Source organism: Acanthochromis polyacanthus, chromosome 10 (assembly GCF_021347895.1).
Source record: "Acanthochromis polyacanthus isolate Apoly-LR-REF ecotype Palm Island chromosome 10, KAUST_Apoly_ChrSc, whole genome shotgun sequence".
Taxonomy (NCBI): Eukaryota; Metazoa; Chordata; class Actinopteri; family Pomacentridae; genus Acanthochromis; species Acanthochromis polyacanthus.
The window spans coordinates 15,850,001-15,870,225 of record NC_067122.1 but is presented as its reverse complement, the minus strand read 5'-3'; the positions used below and the strand labels follow the sequence as shown (position 1 = coordinate 15,870,225).

General features: G+C 42.7%; 1 protein-coding gene across 15 annotated transcripts in view; it reads right to left on the bottom strand.

The window, feature by feature from the left end:
• dlg3 (discs, large homolog 3 (Drosophila)) overlaps positions 1-20,225 on the bottom strand; it is a 92,416-nt gene that overhangs the window by 3,823 nt on the left and 68,368 nt on the right. For 4 of the 15 annotated variants that reach the window (XM_051954934.1, XM_051954942.1, XM_051954939.1 and 1 more), the window contains 12 exons: positions 17,520-17,676; positions 16,797-16,899; positions 8,201-8,315; positions 3,843-4,019; positions 3,672-3,747; positions 2,971-3,070; positions 1,452-1,493; positions 1,197-1,247; positions 1,001-1,102; positions 741-913; positions 369-478; positions 186-277 (listed from right to left, as the gene is read on the bottom strand). In XM_051954934.1, the coding sequence (XP_051810894.1) occupies positions 186-277; positions 369-478; positions 741-913; positions 1,001-1,102; positions 1,197-1,247; positions 1,452-1,493; positions 2,971-3,070; positions 3,672-3,747; positions 3,843-4,019; positions 8,201-8,315; positions 16,797-16,899; positions 17,520-17,676 (1,298 nt within the window). Of the gene's footprint in view, positions 1-185; positions 278-368; positions 479-740; positions 1,103-1,196; positions 1,248-1,451; positions 1,494-2,279; positions 2,326-2,970; positions 3,071-3,671; positions 3,748-3,842; positions 4,020-8,200; positions 8,316-16,796; positions 16,900-17,519; positions 17,677-20,225 lie in introns of all 15 variants that reach the window. The other 11 variants (XM_051954927.1, XM_051954929.1, XM_051954928.1 and 8 more) reach the window with 3 other exon arrangements.

Sequence of the window (20,225 nt, the reverse complement as noted above, 5' to 3'; positions counted from 1 at the left end):
CATCTGATTCTGTTGGTCAAGCAATTTCAAGACATCACTTTGTGCTTTAGTGGAAATATTTTTTCACAATTATCTAGCAGTTATGTAGCCAATAAATAACTGAGTAAATAACTGTAAAAATCATCAGCCACAGCTCAAACCAAAACTGCAGAGAAAAATCAAAACAAAACAGCACTGAGACTAACCTGTGAAATACTCTCCAAAGTCCTGCTCCAGCTTAACTGCCTTGTCAAAGACTTTATTGGCCTGCTCGTACGTCTGCCTCTTATTCATTTCCCTGAAAACAACAGTAGCCATGGTTAGCCAACCAGACACACTCAGACCTGATGATACCCTGATCACAGTTTGGATAAAGGCTCTAGACTTACATAAGGGCTTCAATGGATTTTGGTTTAATAAAGATGGCAATCGGATAAAGTTGTGCTTGCTGCAGTCGCTTTATGGCATTCCCAGACACATCCAGAATACAGTGTTTCCCCTGCAGGCAGATAGAGAGCGCTCTGTTAATGAAACTTGTCAGACGATTATATTCACTGAAGGGTTGATTGTGGTTCTGGTAAAACTACTGAAATTAACACGACAAGCTCAGAACTTTTTGGAAAGTTAGTGGTGGAGCCTTTGTGACAAATGGCTTTTTTAAGGATCTAGCCGGCCACCTAATGTGTTTCTGTTTGCACCCCGGTTACAACAAACCCAATCTGGTAAGCCAATCCCACAGAGAAACAAGTCCAGATGCCTACCCTCTCAGCCACAGTTCTGACAGACAAGATGCTCGTCCCATAGAGGTTCTCATTGAACTGGCCGGCCTCTATGAATTTATTATCCTGAATGTCTTTCTCCATTTGCTCTCTCGAGGCCACAAAGTGGTAGTCCTGGCCGTCCATCTCGTTCTCTCGCCTCGGACGAGTTGTATCTGCGGAGGTGAATGGAACAAGTTTATTTCTGTCGCCGCTGTTATGCTTAGTGCACTGCTGAGAGGTGTTGCGTGTTGCCAACTCACGGGGTACACATGAGCCAAACTTGTGGGGGAACTCAGAGATGAGGTCATCGTTTACTCTGTCCTTCATTGGGCCCAAAATGATCACAGGCCTCGTGTAGTGTACTGCATCAGACAGAAGGAAGACAGTTGATATGTGCAAAAACATCCATTGTGCTGCATGTTTTAATCCCCATTTATGGAGAAGTGATTCACTCACTTTCCTGTCGGATGACTGGCTCATAGGAAAGAATTGTGTCCTCCTGACCCTCTGCAATAGCACAAAACACATCCAGCAGAAATTTACATCTCCTTTAAAGAAGTACAATTATGCTGTCATGGCTGATAGAACCAAATGAATATTAAGTTACAGATATCATTTCACAAGTAAATTTAACAGCATCTACCCTGTTATTCATCTATGTGGGCAGTGTAAAACAAATCAGAAAGACCATGTGAAATTAAGGTGACTCACTCGAACTACTTTCGCTGTCACTTGTGTTGGATGTCAGGCATTCTGCAAAAGCAAAAGAGAGCGAGTTTCAGATCATTTAAAAAAAACTGTAGAACCACAGTCGCATTAAAAGAAAGTCTCCTCTTATGGGTGAAAAATATTTTCACCGGCCTCAGGGAAAAAAAAGCACCCTGTTTCTCAACAACTAGGCCACTGAAAAAAAAAAAGGAATAAAGAAAGCGGAAGCCTTGCTTGGTGCGGCAGCCATGCTCTTGAAATATTAGGGAAGTGGTTTTAGGTGCAAGCAATAGGAAATTAAGTGTTTCCTGTGACAATATCCCAAATGAGCCACAATTCCCTGGCCAATGTTTCCTATTGCTAGATCTGTGCCGGTGGCAGCGGATCTCATATCAAGGAAAAGACAAAAAAAAAAAAACCATACAGGCGTTACAGCATCCACAGGAGGGAGGCAGGAGCTGGCTGACTCAGGGGAACTGGAGGAAAAAGGGTTTCCAGCCAGACACCCTGTTCAGCAGACAGATGTACTGTAGCTCTATGTGACCTTATGTGACAAAACTCTTCTAAACATGGACTGTAAGGGCCCTATGAGACATTCAGAATAAGTGTAATGCTCACCCACCCTCCGTTGGGAATGCATCTTTTTAAATGTACTGTGAAACTGAATGGGCGTGTGTGTGTTTTATGTGTGAGCACGCACATAGGTCTCTGTGTGTGTGTGTCACTCTAAATGTGTGTGGTTTTTGCATTCCCAGCTGGGTCTGCAGTGACAAAGCATTCTTCTCTGAGCTCAGGGGACAGCTGCTTGACACAGTACAACCACACACTTACTCAAACTCTTTGATCCATAAAAGTCATCGCTTAACCCTGGGAAGTCCTAGGTGTCCCGACAGGTGAGAGCAGAAACCAAGAGAAGAAAGCAGACAGGAAGAAGAAGAGGTTAGTGAGAGTTGGGGCAGAGAGGCAGAGGAGTGCAGTGTAGTGCTCACCAGGCCCGCTGACACATGGTGCTGTGGTACTCATCAAGCCTGAGCTCCACTTTGTTCATAGTAAGCCACAGCCTTTCAATTACACGAACCCAATCCCATTAAAACGGGATTTTGACCTGTTAAGTGTTAAAGCTTCAGTCCAGTTAATGAGATTCTTCTTGTTGTGGGTCAGTGACTGACTGGAGGATTGATCAGGACTTATACAAGGAGTAGCATCGCAGTATTAGAAGGCCTGTGTGTTAATGCAGCCAAGGACTTGCAAACACACACACACAGCTACACACTCCTCTGGAGCCCACAGACAGATCCACAGACACAGCAGAGAACCCCACATCTCCTGCCCGGTGATGCCGGCTCTGGCATGTGGGGCGTCTCTCTGGGACAGTGAGAAAGGGATGGGAGTGGTGCCATCACACAAACCATCCCTGGAGGTGAGCGGAAAGATGAAAGTTGAGAGACAGAACTGAAGCATGAAGGGGGAAAGGATGAGAACACCACCCCAGCCCACCCCAGATCACACAGCTGGTACTCACGTTCAGACTCCACCAACTCCTGCACAATATTCTCCTTGCTCTTGTAAAACGGGAACTTGCGTGAGAGGTTGAAGCTTTTTTTGCGCTTTACTTTGACTGGCTGCTTGTCGATGAGTGGGTGACAGGGCGGGGAAGGGGGCGATGAGAGGGCGAAAACAAAAACAGAATGGGTTTCAATGAAGATACTCGACACCCATGCAAAAAAACTAAACAAACGGAAAACACACACAAACAAATGAAACGTAAATAAACAATAAACGTCAAATAATGAAAATGATTAGCAGGTAATGGGTGAAAATGAACGGCACATCCATGTGAAGGAAACAGGTGTCTGTTGACCAAATTGAACATGTACCATTTTCAGTCAAATTAATCTCCTTGCATAATAGATAATACAGACAACATTACAGCTGATTTATTCTTGTACAAATTAAATCTGACACATCAGCCTCTGACAAACGTGCAGACATTTTGCAAGTGCACATTTCTTAATATTATGGAGTGCACGAGCTGTGGAGGTTACAGAGACCGCTCATCTCCACGGAGCTTCTGTGTAATCTATACAGCAACACGAGTGCTTTTTGTGCTCGCTTCAGTGAGCAGGTGCCGGTCCCTTTCCCACACTCGGGGGGGAAGTAGGCCATCTCCCTGGGAGCCCAGCAGCAGCTCTGAAGACAGCCGCTCTGGCCCTCTACACTTACCCTGTTTGACTCAATCATGCCTGTCCGGGCGTGGAACTTGACTGTTTTTAACCTGGCCCGCTCCTTCTTCTCCACTCTAGAAAAAAGAAAGGGGAACGCTTCAAAGTTCAGGCTGGGATTCAAAGAGAGTGGTCACATTAGCGCACTGCTTTAAATAAAGAGGGACGGTACCTTTTCTTGCTGGGAATGACCCCAATCTGCTCACTCTCTCCATGAGGTGTGACAAGCCTCGCCTGCCACCACTCGTCATCAGAAGCATTTATGACATGAAGGATATCCCCATAAGAGAAGCTCAGGCCTTGGCTGGGCAGGCAGCTGTCCCTTGTTCGGTCGTAGTCAAACAAAGCTCTGCGAAGACAAAGCCTCTGGTTACACCCCGTTTGTTTTATCTTAAATTTCTGTGTGGAGATTCCACATGCGCCACCATCAAATTGCTGCACCAAGTGTCCAAAGTTGGCACAAATTAGCAGTTATGAATCTGCAGCATTACATAATTGGTCTTTGCTACTTTTTCTATTACTTCACGTTGCTGGCATGTGGACTGTGATTTGACTGGATTTAAAATAGGTGGAACTCAGACAATAATGAAGAATCTTGAAAGTTACACACGTGGACAAAATTGTTGGTACCCCTCAGTTAAAGAAGGAAAAACCCACAATTCTTACTGAAATCACTTGAAACTCACAAAAGTAACAATAAATAAAAATTTATTGAAAATTGAATAATCAAAATCAGCCATCACTTTTGAATTGTTGATTAACATAATTATTTAAAAAAACAAACTAATGAAATAGGGCTGGACAAAAATGATGGTACCCATAACTTAATATTTTGTTGCACAACCTTTTGAGGCAATCACTGCAATTAAACGATTTCTGTATTTGTCAATGAGCGTTCTGCAGCTGTCAACAGGTATTTTGGCCCACTCCTCATGAGCAAACAGCTCCAGTTGTCTCAGGTTTGATGGGTGTCTTCTCCAAATGGCATGTTTCAGCTCCTTCCACATATGTTCAATGGGATTCAGATCTGGGCTCATAGAAGGCCACTTTAGAATAGTCCAACGCTTTTCTCTCAGCCATTCTTGGGTGTTTTTGGCTGTGTGTTTTGGATCGTTGTCCTGTTGGAAGACCCATGACCTGCGACTGAGACCAGGCTTTCTGACACTAGGCAGCACATTTCTCTCCAGAATGCCTTGATAGTCTTCAGATTTCATCTTACCTTGCACACTTTCAAGACACCCTGTGCCAGATGCAGCAAAGCAGCCCCAAAACATTACTGAGCCTCCTCCATGTTTCACCGTAGGGACAGTGTTCTTTTCTTCGTATGCTTGGTTTTTGAGTCTATGAACATAGAGTTGATGTGCCTTACCAAAAAGCTCCAGTTTGGTCTCATCTGTCCAAAGGACATTCTCCCAGAAGCTTTGTGGCTTGTCAACATGCATTTTTGCAAATTCCAGTCTGACTTTTTTATGAGTTTTTTTCAGCAGTGGTGTCCTCCTTGGTCGTCTCCCATGAAGTCCACTTTGGCTCAAACAACGACGAATGGTGCGATCTGACACTGATGTACCTTGGCCTTGGAGTTCACCTTTAATTTCTTTGGAGGTTGCTCTGGGCTCTTTGGATACAATTCGAACGATCCGTCTCTTCAATTTGTCATCAATTTTCCTCTTGCGGCCACGTCCAGGGAGGTTGGCTACTGTCCCGTGGGTCTTGAACTTCTGAATAATATGAGCCACTGTTGTCACAGGAACTTCAAGCTGTTTAGAGATGGTCTTATAGCCTTTACCTTTAAGATGTTTGTCTATAATTTTTTTTCGGATGTCCTGGGACAATTCTCTCCTTCGCTTTCTGTTGTCCATGTTCAGTGTGGTACACATCTTTTCACCAAACAGCAGGGTGACTACTTGTCTCCCTTTAAATAGGCAGACTGACTGATTATGAGTTTGGAAACACCTGTGATGTCAATTAAATGACACACCTGAGTTAGTCATGTCACTCTGGTCAAATAGTTTTCAATCTTTTATAGAGGTACCATCATTTTTGTCCAGGCCTGTTTCATTAGTTTGTTTTTTTAAATAATTATGTTAATCAACAATTCAAAAGTAATGGCTGTTTTTGATGATTTAATTTTCAATAAATTTTTATTTATTGTTACTTTTGTGAGTTTCAAATGATTTCAGTGAGAATTGTGGGTTTTTCCTTCTTTAACTGAGGGGTACCAACAATTTTGTCCACGTGTGTATCTTGTTACAGTGACAAGATGATAACAGCGGAATTGAGGTCACTAGTTTACATGTAATTGTTGGGGCTGCCACTAATGTCCATTTTAATGATTCGTCACTTAATCTAAACAATTAATTTTCCCCAGAAAAAGCAAAATAAACATTTAATTTAAGCTAATTTCATTCTTACAATTTAATGTCATCCTATACAGCAGCACAGAATAAAATTAAAACAAAGCTTTACGTATCAAAGTGTGAAACTGTAGGATTAAATTCGGAACTCCTCATGATAATAAAACATACAGAACAGGGCTTATTAGTGAAGTTTTAAATAAACTGCTTAACTCCGTAAAATGCTAGTGTTGTCTATACAGCAGCTTCGACAGCACAGTCACTGTCTTTGATTCATATGATTCAATGTAATATTTTTCAAATAAAGATTGTAGCAGTTCACAGCATCAGCTTGGAAGTGACTTCTGCCTAGCGTTGCATTTCAGTCTCGTTTTCATTCTCGATGACAGAAATACAAAAATGAGAAATCCTGTATTGGGAATTCGGCTGTAAAATGCAGAATGTGAGCACAGATAGAGGAAGGAAGTAAACGGACGTGCAAAATGGCTCCTCTGTGTTTCTCTTCGGTTGCTATTGCGTTGAGCTGTGCTGCTGTGGTATACCATTAAGACTCTACACAAGTTTACAAACCACCTTTTAGCGCTGTTATCATTTGCATTATTTCCATACTTTCAAAAACCCATGTTAAGTGTAGTGACATAGAAATTTAAAATAAAAACAAAACAATAGAAATCTTTGTAAAACCGTTGTGTTGGTTTTAAAACTTCATCTCAATAATTAATTTTGACAATCCTAATAACTATATAGACCAAAGATGGAAAGAAGCTTCATAGCCTATTTCAGACAAACAGAAGCGTGACGTGTGACATTTCTAACTGCTGTTGCCACATACTTTCCACTACAAACATGCACTGTTTATTGTCTGTCTGAGCGCGTCACTATCCTGTTGGACAGGTAAACCCACAGCATTAATTCCTGCTTTACAGGTTGAAACTTCCCTTGACCTACAAGCCTATATCTACAGGCAACACTGGTCTAGTGGACATGCAGGCTCTGACCAACACTGCATTGCATGATTTCTCCTCTGTCTTAGGATTTCAGCTAGCCTATTTCTACCAACTATAACTGCTGGCCAAGCATAAACGGTAATAACGAAACTGGCACTGAGAGGAGGCTTATCAGTTTGTGTGTTTGAGAGGGCAACAAGTGCAGCTTCATCATGAGCTGATGCATGATAATCAAATTCCTTGCTTCTGCCATTTTGCTGCACCTTGACATACTTGTGCTACAGAGACTGTGAGCACACGTGACACTGTTTTTGTAGCGCACCTTAGAGGTTGAACGCCTCCACATTCCTGAGGCTCGGCTGGGAGGACATGGCGGCTCCCACATCAGCCGGCAAACTAGACAGCTTTTCCAACATAACTGTGGGCTTAGTCACTGCACAGGAGCAGGCTAGGCTCTACATGCCTCATAGGAGTTAGTCTATAAGAGAGGCATGAGTCAGACTGCTTAACACTCCTCTGACTATAGCAGGTCTCCAATGAGATAACACCTATATACTTCTGATACATCCCAGCAAAGTCCATTTCTATTGAACTTGGGCTCAATCAATCTAGTAATGTAGCTATTAAGCTTAGGTTAAGTGAAGCGCATTAGTGTTTCAGCAGAAATATGGGGAAGCACTTGGACTATGGAGTTACATCACACAGTCCTTTTTTCCTTGACCCCTGTGAGTCCTTTGTGACTCGATGCATTATTGTGAGCAGAAGCATGCCACCTGTTTTAATTCCTAAATGAGCCTCCATCCAGTTTGGCAACTGGCCCAAAGTGTCATAATGCAGGTCACGTTGACAAGCACCACTGTCAATCTACATTAAACAAAGTAGAGTCAATGTCATACATGGCATCAAAACAACAATGGGGAACGTCTGTCCATCAGCTTTTAGGTGATGATGAATAGCATCAACCCAATGACCTAAATTAGATGTCATCCTACAAATAGATCGGCATGAAATATCATGTCTTATCATATGATCTATGCCATACGTGTCTTGCTGCTGTACTCTGACAGTGCGACTGCTGTTGACAACACGTGCTTTCAGGCTTTACCCCCCCCTCCCCACAGACAGGTCGAGGTTTTATTATGCAAGAGTGCTTATTTTGACGCAGATCTTAGAATTGATGTTGTGAGTGCCAACATGATTGTGTGTGTGTGTGTGTGTGACAGCTTTACCTGACATAGAGGGAGCGTTTCTCACTGGTACGCAGGGAGCCTGATCCTGAGCTCATGCTGCTGTTCATCATCTGCTCCCTCAGGTCGTGGATCTTAGACTCAAAGCGACTGTACTCTGCATAGGAAGAGAAACACAAACTGGGTCAAAAATAGGCCCTCAGAGCATTAACACCACCCTTATACCCAAAGGTTAAGGTGGCACTGGAGATCTAGAATAAAGAAACCAAAGAGCGTTGGACCCTGCTCTGTTGTTGCACTAGAATATTATTGGAGATCTGTGTCTCGGTTTGCGCTGCAGTGAGCTAGAGAGAATGGAGGAAAGGTTCAGCGAATCCTTAGCCTGATTAATGACCCCAGGAACAGATGGTTTATCACAGATCTGCCTTACACATCCAGTAATGTCTCATGTCAGGTAATTAATTACACAGATTAATTAAGTTCAACTTGGGCTCTTCAGTGTGGTTAAAAAAAGGGAAGGCCTCCAACAATTTTAAATGCATGACCATTTGTCATAGGTGTGTAAATCCAGTTGCTGCTCAGGAGCAAAGGGATGATGTATGAATCCACCTGGACCTCCTCATTAAGAATGCTCTCATTAGCCTGCTGTGCACAGTGTGCTCTGTATCCAGGCTGCTGGAACAAGCAAGGCCACCGCACCACACAGCACACATTCACATACACAGACCAGCAGATGTAGCTAGAAAAACAAGCAGGCTAAGGTACTCATGTGAGCACACAAAGGATGTGCTGGGCCCAAAGAAAAGCAGCAATTTTCTGGACATTTATGACTCTACACCACTGACGAAAACAAAGAGTCAGAAGTGTTAATGTTTCATAGATGTATGTGCATAGCAACTGAGCTGTATACGATGGAATTACACCATTAACTTCATGTGATAGCGCACAATATTGCTGTAATGAGACAATATATCTGTGTCTTGATCATAATTGCTCTATAAAAGAACCAGTGCGAGGGAACATCATCCAGATTTCTTCCACTATCTCTTCGACTGCCATGCCTGTAGGGGCTGACTCCTACCTTACGGCTTAATCATCCATAGCTGGCAACACTTCCTGTAACGTGAACAACACGAGATCAAAGTCCATATTCTGTCAAACAGGCCTAGGAGTAGCCTTGAAAAACAAACACTTATGCCTACAACAGTGATTTAGCCGAAGTTGGTCCAAGCTCCCGGAAAATTCTGGGCAGGTGCAAAAACAAGCTTCAGGTCACTGAACTGTAACCCCCTGCGGATATCTAAAGGGGATTCAAAGCAAACACAGGTCCGGCTCAGGCCTGCAGAGGACAGCTCTCCACCCTGGGCTCTGCTCAAAGGGTTAACAATACAACAGAGTGACGCTGCAAGGTGAGGTAACCAGACACCGCCTGACTGCCAGTAACCAAGAGCAACGTTCTAGCACTCCTAGAACAGGGACAGCGCACACGGAAACAGCCATTCAGACTAGTCCACTTGGCGTTCAGGCACAGGAGAGACGAGAGAAAGGAGCACAAGAAGCGGCAGCTTGAGAGAGGAGGGGCCGAGGGACAAGACAAAGAGCAGCTAAATAGAGAGAGCAGTCTTAATGCCCTGCTTCACAATACCACCAACCTGAAGGCTGCCTGAAACCTGTGCCAGTGAGACAGGACGAGTGCTATCAGTAGCACAGGTGCTAAAGCTAACTGCTCTGCTTGTTCACATTCCTAACGTCCAGATGATTCTAAATACTGTGGACATGCAGGAAGAGCAATGAACTACAATCAGGTTTCAGCCTCTGAAGGAAGTTGGTGTGCGACTCGCAAGAAAACCATAAACTATTGCCGCACCTTAACAGTGACATCAGAATACAAATAATTCTACAACACAATTTATGTATGACACATCACAATATCTGTGTATATACGAGTAAGAAACCGCACTATAATCAATCTCTCAATAATCACCAGCAGTAACCTTGCTAACAATGAAGTCATTTCTAGCAATTGTACAGTCAGTTGTTTTGAAACAGAGAGGGATGTCTACACCTGTTACACAGAAAACACACGGATACTCCTAGTACTACACAGGATGCACTGTGATACTGGAGATTGAGAACCACAAACCATCTCACAACGGTAACACAGGACGACACATTATACTGAAACTTGAGCTCTGCAGTGACCGTTTGTGCCACTTCACAAATCGACCACGTGGAGCTACTGTAACAAAACTTTCCCAACCTGGTCTGGACTGTGAATAAATCTGATCAAATCTAATACGAATGACAGCAAATCCAAGTCAACTACAAAAGGGTTAAGCCGTCAGGTCACTTATAAGTAAGGATTTGGATTTAGGCAATGAGTTTAACTGAGTGTTGGCTACGTCAATGATCAATAGCTGATCAATGATTAAAATCCACTCCCCTTTTGCATTATGGGGGGAACGAGTGTTTTTCTAAGGGTCGATACCGATACTGATTATTAGTAATCAAGTAGAGCAATAACCAATATCTGTAACTCATCTCCATATGCATCAAAAATGGAATTATTGGCGTTACAAGTAAGAATAACACAAAGTGGGCTGTAGTTTCCAATGGCTAATAATTACATGAGGTAGAAACAGGTTAAGACAACAACTATATCCATCTCCATCTCCTTAACAAGTCACATGTCTTAATGTTGATCAATTCCACATAAACTATTCATGACCATCCCTACTTACAAGCACACCTCTATAGTGATGGGCAAGTGGGAGTCTGCAATTATGAATGTTAAACCTGGCTCCTTAAGGCAATACTCAAGAGCTAAGCCATATTTTTAGGAGTGACCCACAGGAAGAAACGACAGCTAATAGAAACTAGGACTATTCTGTACCTCTAACTCCCACTGTGTGTCCTCATTAGTTGTGCAGCTTTTTTATTTTGGGGGATGGTCGCTTCTCTTTTGATCCAGTTATGCAACAGCAGACATGCACTTGTAATGTGAGAGTGTGTTATGTTCTCAGGGATAGTCGAGCCACTGAATGCACACACCCCCTTCCCAAAAATAGAGAGCAGAATGTACATGTATACCCTGGCAAAAATATCTGTACAAAGCTTTGCAATGCATGCTGTTGTGAGTTTAATGAGAGTTTGTGGAGTGTAACATTCCCTTCATGCCCCTCCTCCCATTTCCTACATGCAAAAAGTTTAGTGTAATTACTGACGGGGCAGGGCAGAATGTGGATACACAAACTTCACTTTCATTCCTGAATGAGAGCTAAAGATGTAGTGATGCTCCAATAAGCCACTGAGAGTCAGGGGGGCCTCCTGTGCTCTATTGTGGCTTCTTGTAGTTTTCAGTGCTGGCCTTCGATCAGAGGTCCATGGATGCCCTGGCCCCGGCCCCTGAGAATACTCTCCAGGCAGTTTGCCTGGCATAAACTAGAACTCACCCTCCACCTCCTCCTCCCTGATTGACTGTCCTTGTACAGCTCACTGGGGGTTCCTCCTGCTCCAAACTCAAATGAACAACATGTCAAACATCACTTTAGGATGCCAGCAGAATTACTTCAGACAGATCTCAGGTCACCAGAGGGGATGCAGGAAGTCAATCATTTGCCAGCACTCCACTCGTCCATTTAGAGCAGTTAACAACTGTACACAAACAGATAAACGTCCTTCACGGACTTACAAAGGGGGCACAGAGCTGAAAGCATGGTCTGGTGTGGAAAACAAAGGTTCCCTTCAACTAGCCACATCATTATTCAAGATGCTGCCTGAATGATCTGGCATGCAACACAACATGAACTGTGATGGCCAAGTATGAAGATTTACAATCTGCATTTTGCAGCAGGAGGAAAAACTTTACTGCACTATTGTCAGCTATTATCTCAGCCTGCGTCTTCCTTTAGCTTAGCCCCATCCCAACTCACAGATCCTGTTCCGCCTTGATTTCAATGACCTTGGAGAGTTACTGGACATTTGAGGCTTGTGTTTTATTGAAAGAGAGAGAAATCTGTAGCGAGAGCATGCTACAACTCATGTCCCTTCACATTCCTGTCATAGTCCGACCTGAGAACTTAGCCTGGATATCAAGCTCACAATATCCTTTCCTTTGTTGTTGCAGCATTACTGCATCATGCCCAAGTACACATACAAAGAATCACTGAAACGCTGAGAAATATGCAACTGCTAAGGCAGCGGCAATGCACAGCCAAGCCACAAGTTACCATTATAAGGAAAGAGTGGTGCCATTTTGTTAAAAAAACGTACAAAGCTGGGCAACACTACAATTTTGCTTCAGTCAGCATGAAAAGTGAACCTGTGGTCAGAGAGCTGTATGTGCAAAGTCTGCTGAGGCAGTGACATACGGATGTAATGTAAATATAAAGTGTTGAGCTCACTGTCCAAACCACCGAGCTGACACACACCTGTCTGACCACACCTGTGTGTCCCCACCTAAAGGTTTAGGTTACATAAGAACAGTAGATCAACAAGTTGAATGGATCCTGCTGCACACGAATTACAAGTAAGGTCAACTTCGCCTGGTGTTTAGTGAATATTAGCATGAAGTAAATGTAGAAAAGTCGTAAAACCAAGCAGTTTCCAGGTAATGGCAGGACTCTGTAACAGAAGTGATTGTATACAAGGGTGAGGCTATCACATGTCTACCACGGTAACTTAGAAATAATTCCAAGGTTGATATGAAGTAAAGAATGTTTATTTTTGCCAACTAAAAAGGTGGTTAATTATAGATTTCAGTGGTTCGAGCAAAACAGAAACGTACACTTAATTTCCAGCCTGTGCTACTTAACTGAAACTACAGGTTACAGCTAAAAGGAGCCAACCACCTCGGTACAGTAGCAATGAATAAAACCATGTTCGACACAGAAACTCACGCAGTTTGTCTCCGTTTCAGCGTGTCAGTATTTCTCGACGCCTTCCCTGCTCGGCTCACCTCAGCTAAAATGAAACGGTGGGCTATTATTTCGCTGTCGCAGCCGGTAGTTTCTTTATCCAGCCATTAGGGAGTTCATGCGGCTTCTGCTGTGCTGCTTGTTGTATCCGAGCCCATCCCCCATCCGCTCTGGCTGGTAGACTGATAAAAGTTTGTCGCCTTGCACCTCCACTCCGAGCGCTTACAAACTTTCCTCTGGTGTCTTAACGGAGACACAACTCGCACTTTCCGCTTAGTCTCCTCTTTCCATCGCTGTCCGTGGGGAAGCGGCGGCGGATCGCAGGGCTCCGAGTTTGAACAGGGAAGGACAACAGCGGTTCGTTTGCCCGCCTTGTAGTTGGCTCAACACTTCAGCCTGCTAACGCGAGAGCCGCCCCTAAACCTGAATACTTCCACCGCCAGCCTATCCGTAACGCTGCCCGGAGCCCGAGCGGATCAATCATGCAGCTTCCGCCGCAGCAGGTAGAGCTGAAATAGTATTGTTGTATTGGATAGTATTGACCTTTTACCAAGTTGGACCACTTGTGAGGGACACTTAAAAAATCAAAGCATCAAGATATTATGATTTTCAGTGCCCAGTATGAACCCAAAAAACTGGCTTCTACATTTCCCATAATGCAACCGGTCAGTGCAGCCTTTTGTGGGACTTTTCCTGCCACTTAAACGCTCATGTTTATTAAAGAGTCCCTCCAGGTAAAATCACGGTCTTTAAACACAGCTAACTACATTTTTTTGTGCCAGAAGACGCATTATAAGTGAAATATAAGTATTTCCACCTTGACACTGCAGTGTACTCATGACAGTCTCAAAAAGTATGTTCAAACACAATATAAAAAAGATGCATGCAGTGAAAAGCTTTATAAAAGAGTAGCATATGTTTGCAGTAGAATCACATTTCTATTACTCTTGTTTTTTTCTACTCTCTTCTGGGCCAGAGAACATAGTTACCACTTGTTTGCTCCACACCCACAGACACTGGGGGGAAAAAAAAAAAACAAAACTATATACAACTCTAGGCAGAATAAACCTTCAAAACTACACCTCATTCAATAGAATTTGGGTAGCATAAACCTTTAAAACTATCAATGCTTAGACACAGTTTTATTTTTGGCTGAAATAATTCTATATAACTCTAAGTACTTGTACACAAGTAGTATTGTCTGTGGAATAATAGACCTTCAAAACCATAATTAGTTCATTGGAAATTAATGCTTGGGTGTAATCAACCTTTACAACCATAAGTACTTGGACACAAAGTGGTATTTTGGGTGGAGTAAATCTTGAAAGGCCGTAGCTTGTTCATAAGAAAGTGACACTTGAGTGGAAAAAAAAATGTTACATTTGTAAGCACTTGAATAGAAAGTTGTATTTTGCTTGGAATAATAAGCCTTTAAAATCATAAGTCATTAGTTAGAAGGTACTGTTGGGGTGAAATAAACCTTGAAAACTTATTACCCGAACAGAAAGTAGTATTTTGGGGAAGATGGGCTCTTCAGCAATCATCCAATGGTGCTGTTGTGACAAAGTTAGTGAAAATCAGGGATCCTAGATATGTCCTACACTCTTACACAGCAGGCCTGAAACTGCAGCTCCTCTGATGCAGACAGATAATATTAGCCAAAAGTGAAGCCGATGCAAACGTGCAATCCCACTGAGCACTGGTAGGCGCTGGCTCCAAAAAGGTCTGGCTTCCAGACTCCCATTCAAAAATTGTCATGAAAGCGCTAAGTTGGTTAATTTAATCATACAAGTAAGAATATTTTAAAACAAACAAAAAAAAGATTAAGAAGTAGGCACTTCATAGACCATTCTAAAGGTAAAAATCAATGGTGATTTGCCATTGAAGCCCAGTTCTATATACAAAAGCATGGACTGCACTCTCATTCTAATATTTTGCACCACCAGTTCAAATTTCCAAAAACCCCTGCTAAGTAGACTGCAAGATTAGTCTCACCATTATGCAAATCTGTACAAAATGGTGATCGAAATTGTGCAAGTCTGCTGACCACAGCTAGACAACATCAGTGAGTCTACTAGCATTTGCTTATTCTCTTGATATTACGACATGGATATTTACAAATGTTTGGGGTGTCCAAAGTCAAACACTAAAAGCAACACAGTGCCCACAGCTTCAGACACTACAACGGATCATGAAGAAAACAGTCACATAACCAAGAGCAATGCCTAAGTTAAGATAAGATAAACTTTATTGATCCCTCACCAGGGAAATTCGCCATCTCAAGTTTAGCACCCGCCCATTCCTATTTATTGGCCTACAGTGACGAAGGACTGTTTGATAGAGATAAAAGCAGCATTAAATGTGGATGATAACCACTTTTAAGTGTCAGCAGTAGTGCATTCCAACTAACTTTGTATGTAACTCAAGTTATTAACCACGCCTGACGTACACGTCAGCGGAGTTACTGCATTCGCTTCGGTATCTGGCTGGCTGGGTAAGTATGTATGTGTGTATGTCTGTTCAGATATCTGGGCGTGGTTCTGCCATCTACTGAGGGCTGGTCTAGTTTTTTCTGGTATTGGTCCTTAAGCCATTTACAGAAGGAAAGTCTTTTTTTGTTTTTTTTTGTTTTTTTCCCCCCAAACTTATAAGTATGTAACTTTGATACAGAGAGATTAGTTTTTAGGGGTATAACTGATGACCTAGGACGAACTTCGTCTGATGATATAATAGTCTAACATTGTGATAAATGTGCTAATTCACATTCTTGCAAAGAGTTGGTTAAAAAGATTAAACCCACTCGCAAATCTGTAAATGGACTGCACAGTAGATCGGTGGTTAGCACTGTCACCTCACAACTGGCGACTAGCAGTGCCTTCATATTTACCATACGGACATAAGATGAATATTAAATATGAAAATTGTAATCTAACTCTCACAAAGCTGTCATCCAACTCTAGGCAACAAATGAATGTTTTCCCAAAATATCTGACTATTCCTTTAAACCTGATGAGAACTATATCGTGTTTGCAATGCAGCTTTTTAAAAATTGATAGTCTCTAAGCCCTGGCTATAATAACCCTGATGGCATAATGTTGGGTAATTTTCTCTGATTTTATAAAATTACCTCCTGCGCCAAGGAAGACATTTTATATACTTTTCTTTCTCTGATTTTAATGTGCAAAAAATGCAGTGTTCTTTTAGAATGCCGTAAAAAAAAAGACTACGGGATTACCAACAGATCTACGAGGGCATAATATTGACTACGGTAGGTTCTGCATTATTAACTGAGATTGTGGTCATATCTTGTGTATTAACTTTCTCAAAAAGGGAACTTTGGTTGACTCTGGATGATCCATTTTAATCACATTGCTTTTTCCTCAATGCAAATGTTCCACCGAAACATTCCACCGCATCCTTCCTATGAAGACTGATAGGTTTAAAGAAATAGAAATATGCCCCAGCGTTTTTTTCCCGTATAGCAGAACGACAGTGTAGTGAAGTCAGACTATTGTGTTCCACAGAATAAGCTGTTTAAGTGAGACTGGTCTCTACCAAACAGGTAAATCTAGTTTAAGAATTCTTTCGAAAATGAAAGCTAGCTACATGATGTTTGATGGTAACTTTTTTCAACACAGTACAATAAAACTGTAAGTTCAAGTCCCATTTGTAGGTAAAATATTATACGCTATCTTATATGATATGAGACAGTAGGGCCTCACCTTCAGGCCTGTACTGAGCAATGATGGTGACAGTCTGCCCAGCTCTCTTCAGCGCTGCAGCCGCCTGCTCATGTGTGGCATTCCTTAGATTCACTCCATTGACCTGCAAAAAAGCAGATTGAGAAATTTAGTGAAAAAAACAGATTAAATTCCCAAGGTGAATCACCTGTGTAATTTTTAAAATTTACACACAAAACAAGTCGAGCTGTGTTGAGCAAGCAAAACCTGAATGCATACTGAATGGCTTCATTTCAACTTGCTGAGATAAGATCTGCTCTCAACATGTGAAGACCTAACAATAACTAACACTATACTATTGTCCAAATGTGGATGATAATTCTGTATTTTTTACTTAGGTAAGACTGCTGTTTTATGTTATGAGATGTCACTGTTCGAACACATGTTGTAGTAAAGACATTCATTCACCCTTAGAGTGAATCGTTTTCAAATCATTTGTGGCAATTTATTGCTATACTGCAAGCTACATTGAAATAAAACAGAGGAATGTAGCACGGCTAAGCTCCCTCGGAGTTGTTATGGATTTAATAGCTTGCTCAAGGACATTTCAGCAGGGCAGATGTTTGCTGGCTTCCTAAACACTAGGACACCTTAATTTTATCATCATTATTCTGTCAGCGGGAGCTGGCTGAAAATTCTCATTGCCTCACACTTTTTACAGCTGTTGATGTGGGCAAACAGAAAGCCTGAATTTAAAATACTGACAGAGAGAATCCGGTCGCCCCTCCTTAGCTCGCCGCTCAGGTCAGCCGGCCCTCCAGCCAGGATGAAGGAGACGAAGATCCCCTCTCCATCCTCCCCACCGACGATGTTGAAGCCCAGACCTGTGGAGCCTTTGTGCAGCAACACCTTCCTTGGCTCCCTGCCAAACAGAATGACAGCGTCAGGGTGAAGGGCAGGACAGAGAGCATACAAGAGAGACCACGGGAGAGAGATATGACCAAAGCTGCATTAGAAATAGCATAAGCAGAGGGGTACACAGAGGGTGTCTCTGACAACAGCCATCTTCTATGGGTATGCACTGTGCATGATCCCAAAATGTCAAGTGCATCCAATTTAGGCAGCCGCAAGCAGCTAGCGGGGCTGCAGATCTTTTAGTGTAGATCTGCTGTGTATAAATTTGAAAGTAAATACTTAAACATTTTAATGATTCAGGTACAGGACACCACTGGTAGAAAATAATGATTAACCATGTAAAAACCATGCAATAATCGTAATGCTAATAAAGATAATTGCTGATAACCACTCATTACAGTAACACAAGCAGCACCATGATTGGGTCCAAATGCCTATTATCTGTTGCTTATAGCACTTTCTGCCTATGCATGAAAATCTCATTGAAATGTACACGTGTGCACACTTAAACACCCAGTCACATTAACGTACAATGAGCCACCTCTTGCTGGACAGACCTGCCGAAGCTCTGCTTTAGCTTTAGCCACTATGACTCATCCTCCAGCAGCCTATTCAGACTGCCTCAGTTTTAAGATGCTAGAGAGGCCAAACCACTGCTACAGTCCAGCAAAAGCCCTCTGAGAACACACTTCACACAAACGCAAACACACAGACACGCTAGGAAGCCCAATAGTTGACTCAAACACACACACACACATGCACACACATATATATACACACACATGCATACACACAGACTTTCTATACAAATGAACAGATAAACATAAATGCCAGCACACAGAAACACACACAGTTTCCTCTATCATCAGAAAACACTGCATGGTTCCCATTAGTGGTCTTCTCTTGCAGTACTCAGCCTGCGGTCTAGAGGAACAATTCCTACTCAATCCCTAATGGCTGCACTCAAACTTGCTGTTAAGACCATTTTCCCATCGATGGCAGTCAAGGCAGCATTCCAGACTTTCAGAATCATACCCATGACTGACTGGAAAAAATGTTGACTACTGCACTAAAAGAGTGGCAGAGTATGCAAACGAAATGGTGCTTGGAGCAAGGCTGTTAAACTGAATTTATTTTAAATGAACTGAGCTTAGCATAAATGCAGAGTTTTTGTAAAGAGCACTAAACAAGATAGATCAATAGTCATAGAGCGACTCTTTTCTGCAGGATTACTTCACGAGTAGTGTTAAGAAATCTTGAGTAGTGAGATTAAGGAGCTGATTAAATGTGACTGTACCAACAAGGCTTAAAGTATTTGCTTCATTATGTTCTTACTTTATCCCATAGCTTTTTTAAAAAAAAAAAAAGTTTTTAGTAGGCAGAGGTACAAAAATGAAATGAAAATGACAAGTGTTAATTGCCTTTAAATATGCTGAAACAACTGACTTGCCTTGAAAGAAGTCAAGCTTAAAATAACTTTGCTTTCCATCTTGAGCCTTTCCTCTGAGCTTGACAAGGCACACAGATCTCCATGGTTACCTTAGGATCCGGATCTGGTGCTTGCTTCTGAAAGAGCATTTCCTAACTGTGCGTTCAGGCAGGTTCCTCACCAGCAACATGGAAGATGAGATGTTGACTGTGAACATGTTGGCTATGGCACATCACTCGGCTCAGCATTACTCCTTGGCCTCTCCTCCTATCTGGCCTTCCACAGAGAGGTGGGCTACAGTTTCAGAAACTGCTGTGTTCTGGGCCTGGTGCTCCCTATCTCATCCTTGTGTGCTGTGATGGGAAACAGCTCCTGTTCGGGCTGTGACAATCGCTCTCTCCCTATCACCAGCAAGCGTTTAACCCTAACGCTCCCTTGCAAACAGTATTCCTTCTATTCTAGAGGTAAAAGAGAAGATCACCCGTCACTCACATCTGGAACGATCACGGCTTGTTCGTGTTGGACTGGAGGATATCCATGTTTGATCCCCTTTCACAGTGTGCTGGTCCCTCGTCTGTGCAGTAATGTGGTGGTGGGTTCATCCCTCTCCAGTACAGTACAGCACACCAACATTCCTGTCTGTCAGCTCGGCCCTCTGGAGACTAGACAGATAGATTCCCAGAAGCTTCTCGCTAATTTGTTAGAGCGTAAACAAACTGCCCATGGAGTGACTTTCATGACTCCGAAGCCTTTGATTTGATGACCATGTATTCTACGGCCTGGCTGCGTGTTGGGCAGAGTGCTAGATTAGCAAACAGAAAAATCATGCAAAACTACTGTGGAATATTTCTGAGACACACTGTGACCATCTTTTTCTTACCCTACAGCTGATGCTATGCCCCAAAAAAGCAGTATATGACTGTGTGTGCTTGTCTGTAGGTTGTGAATTGTACAGCCAGTTCCATGGAAAAGGGGAGTGAATTCCTCCACTTTAAAAATGCAGGTCCTCTCGATGCTCTCGCTCCATCACAAGACCCGTTTCCCCTCCCTTCCCCCCCGAGCCTTTTCATCCATGCCAGGAATGTAAACAGTTATAGAGCGGTAAAAAGCCTTTCTCTCTGCCCCGC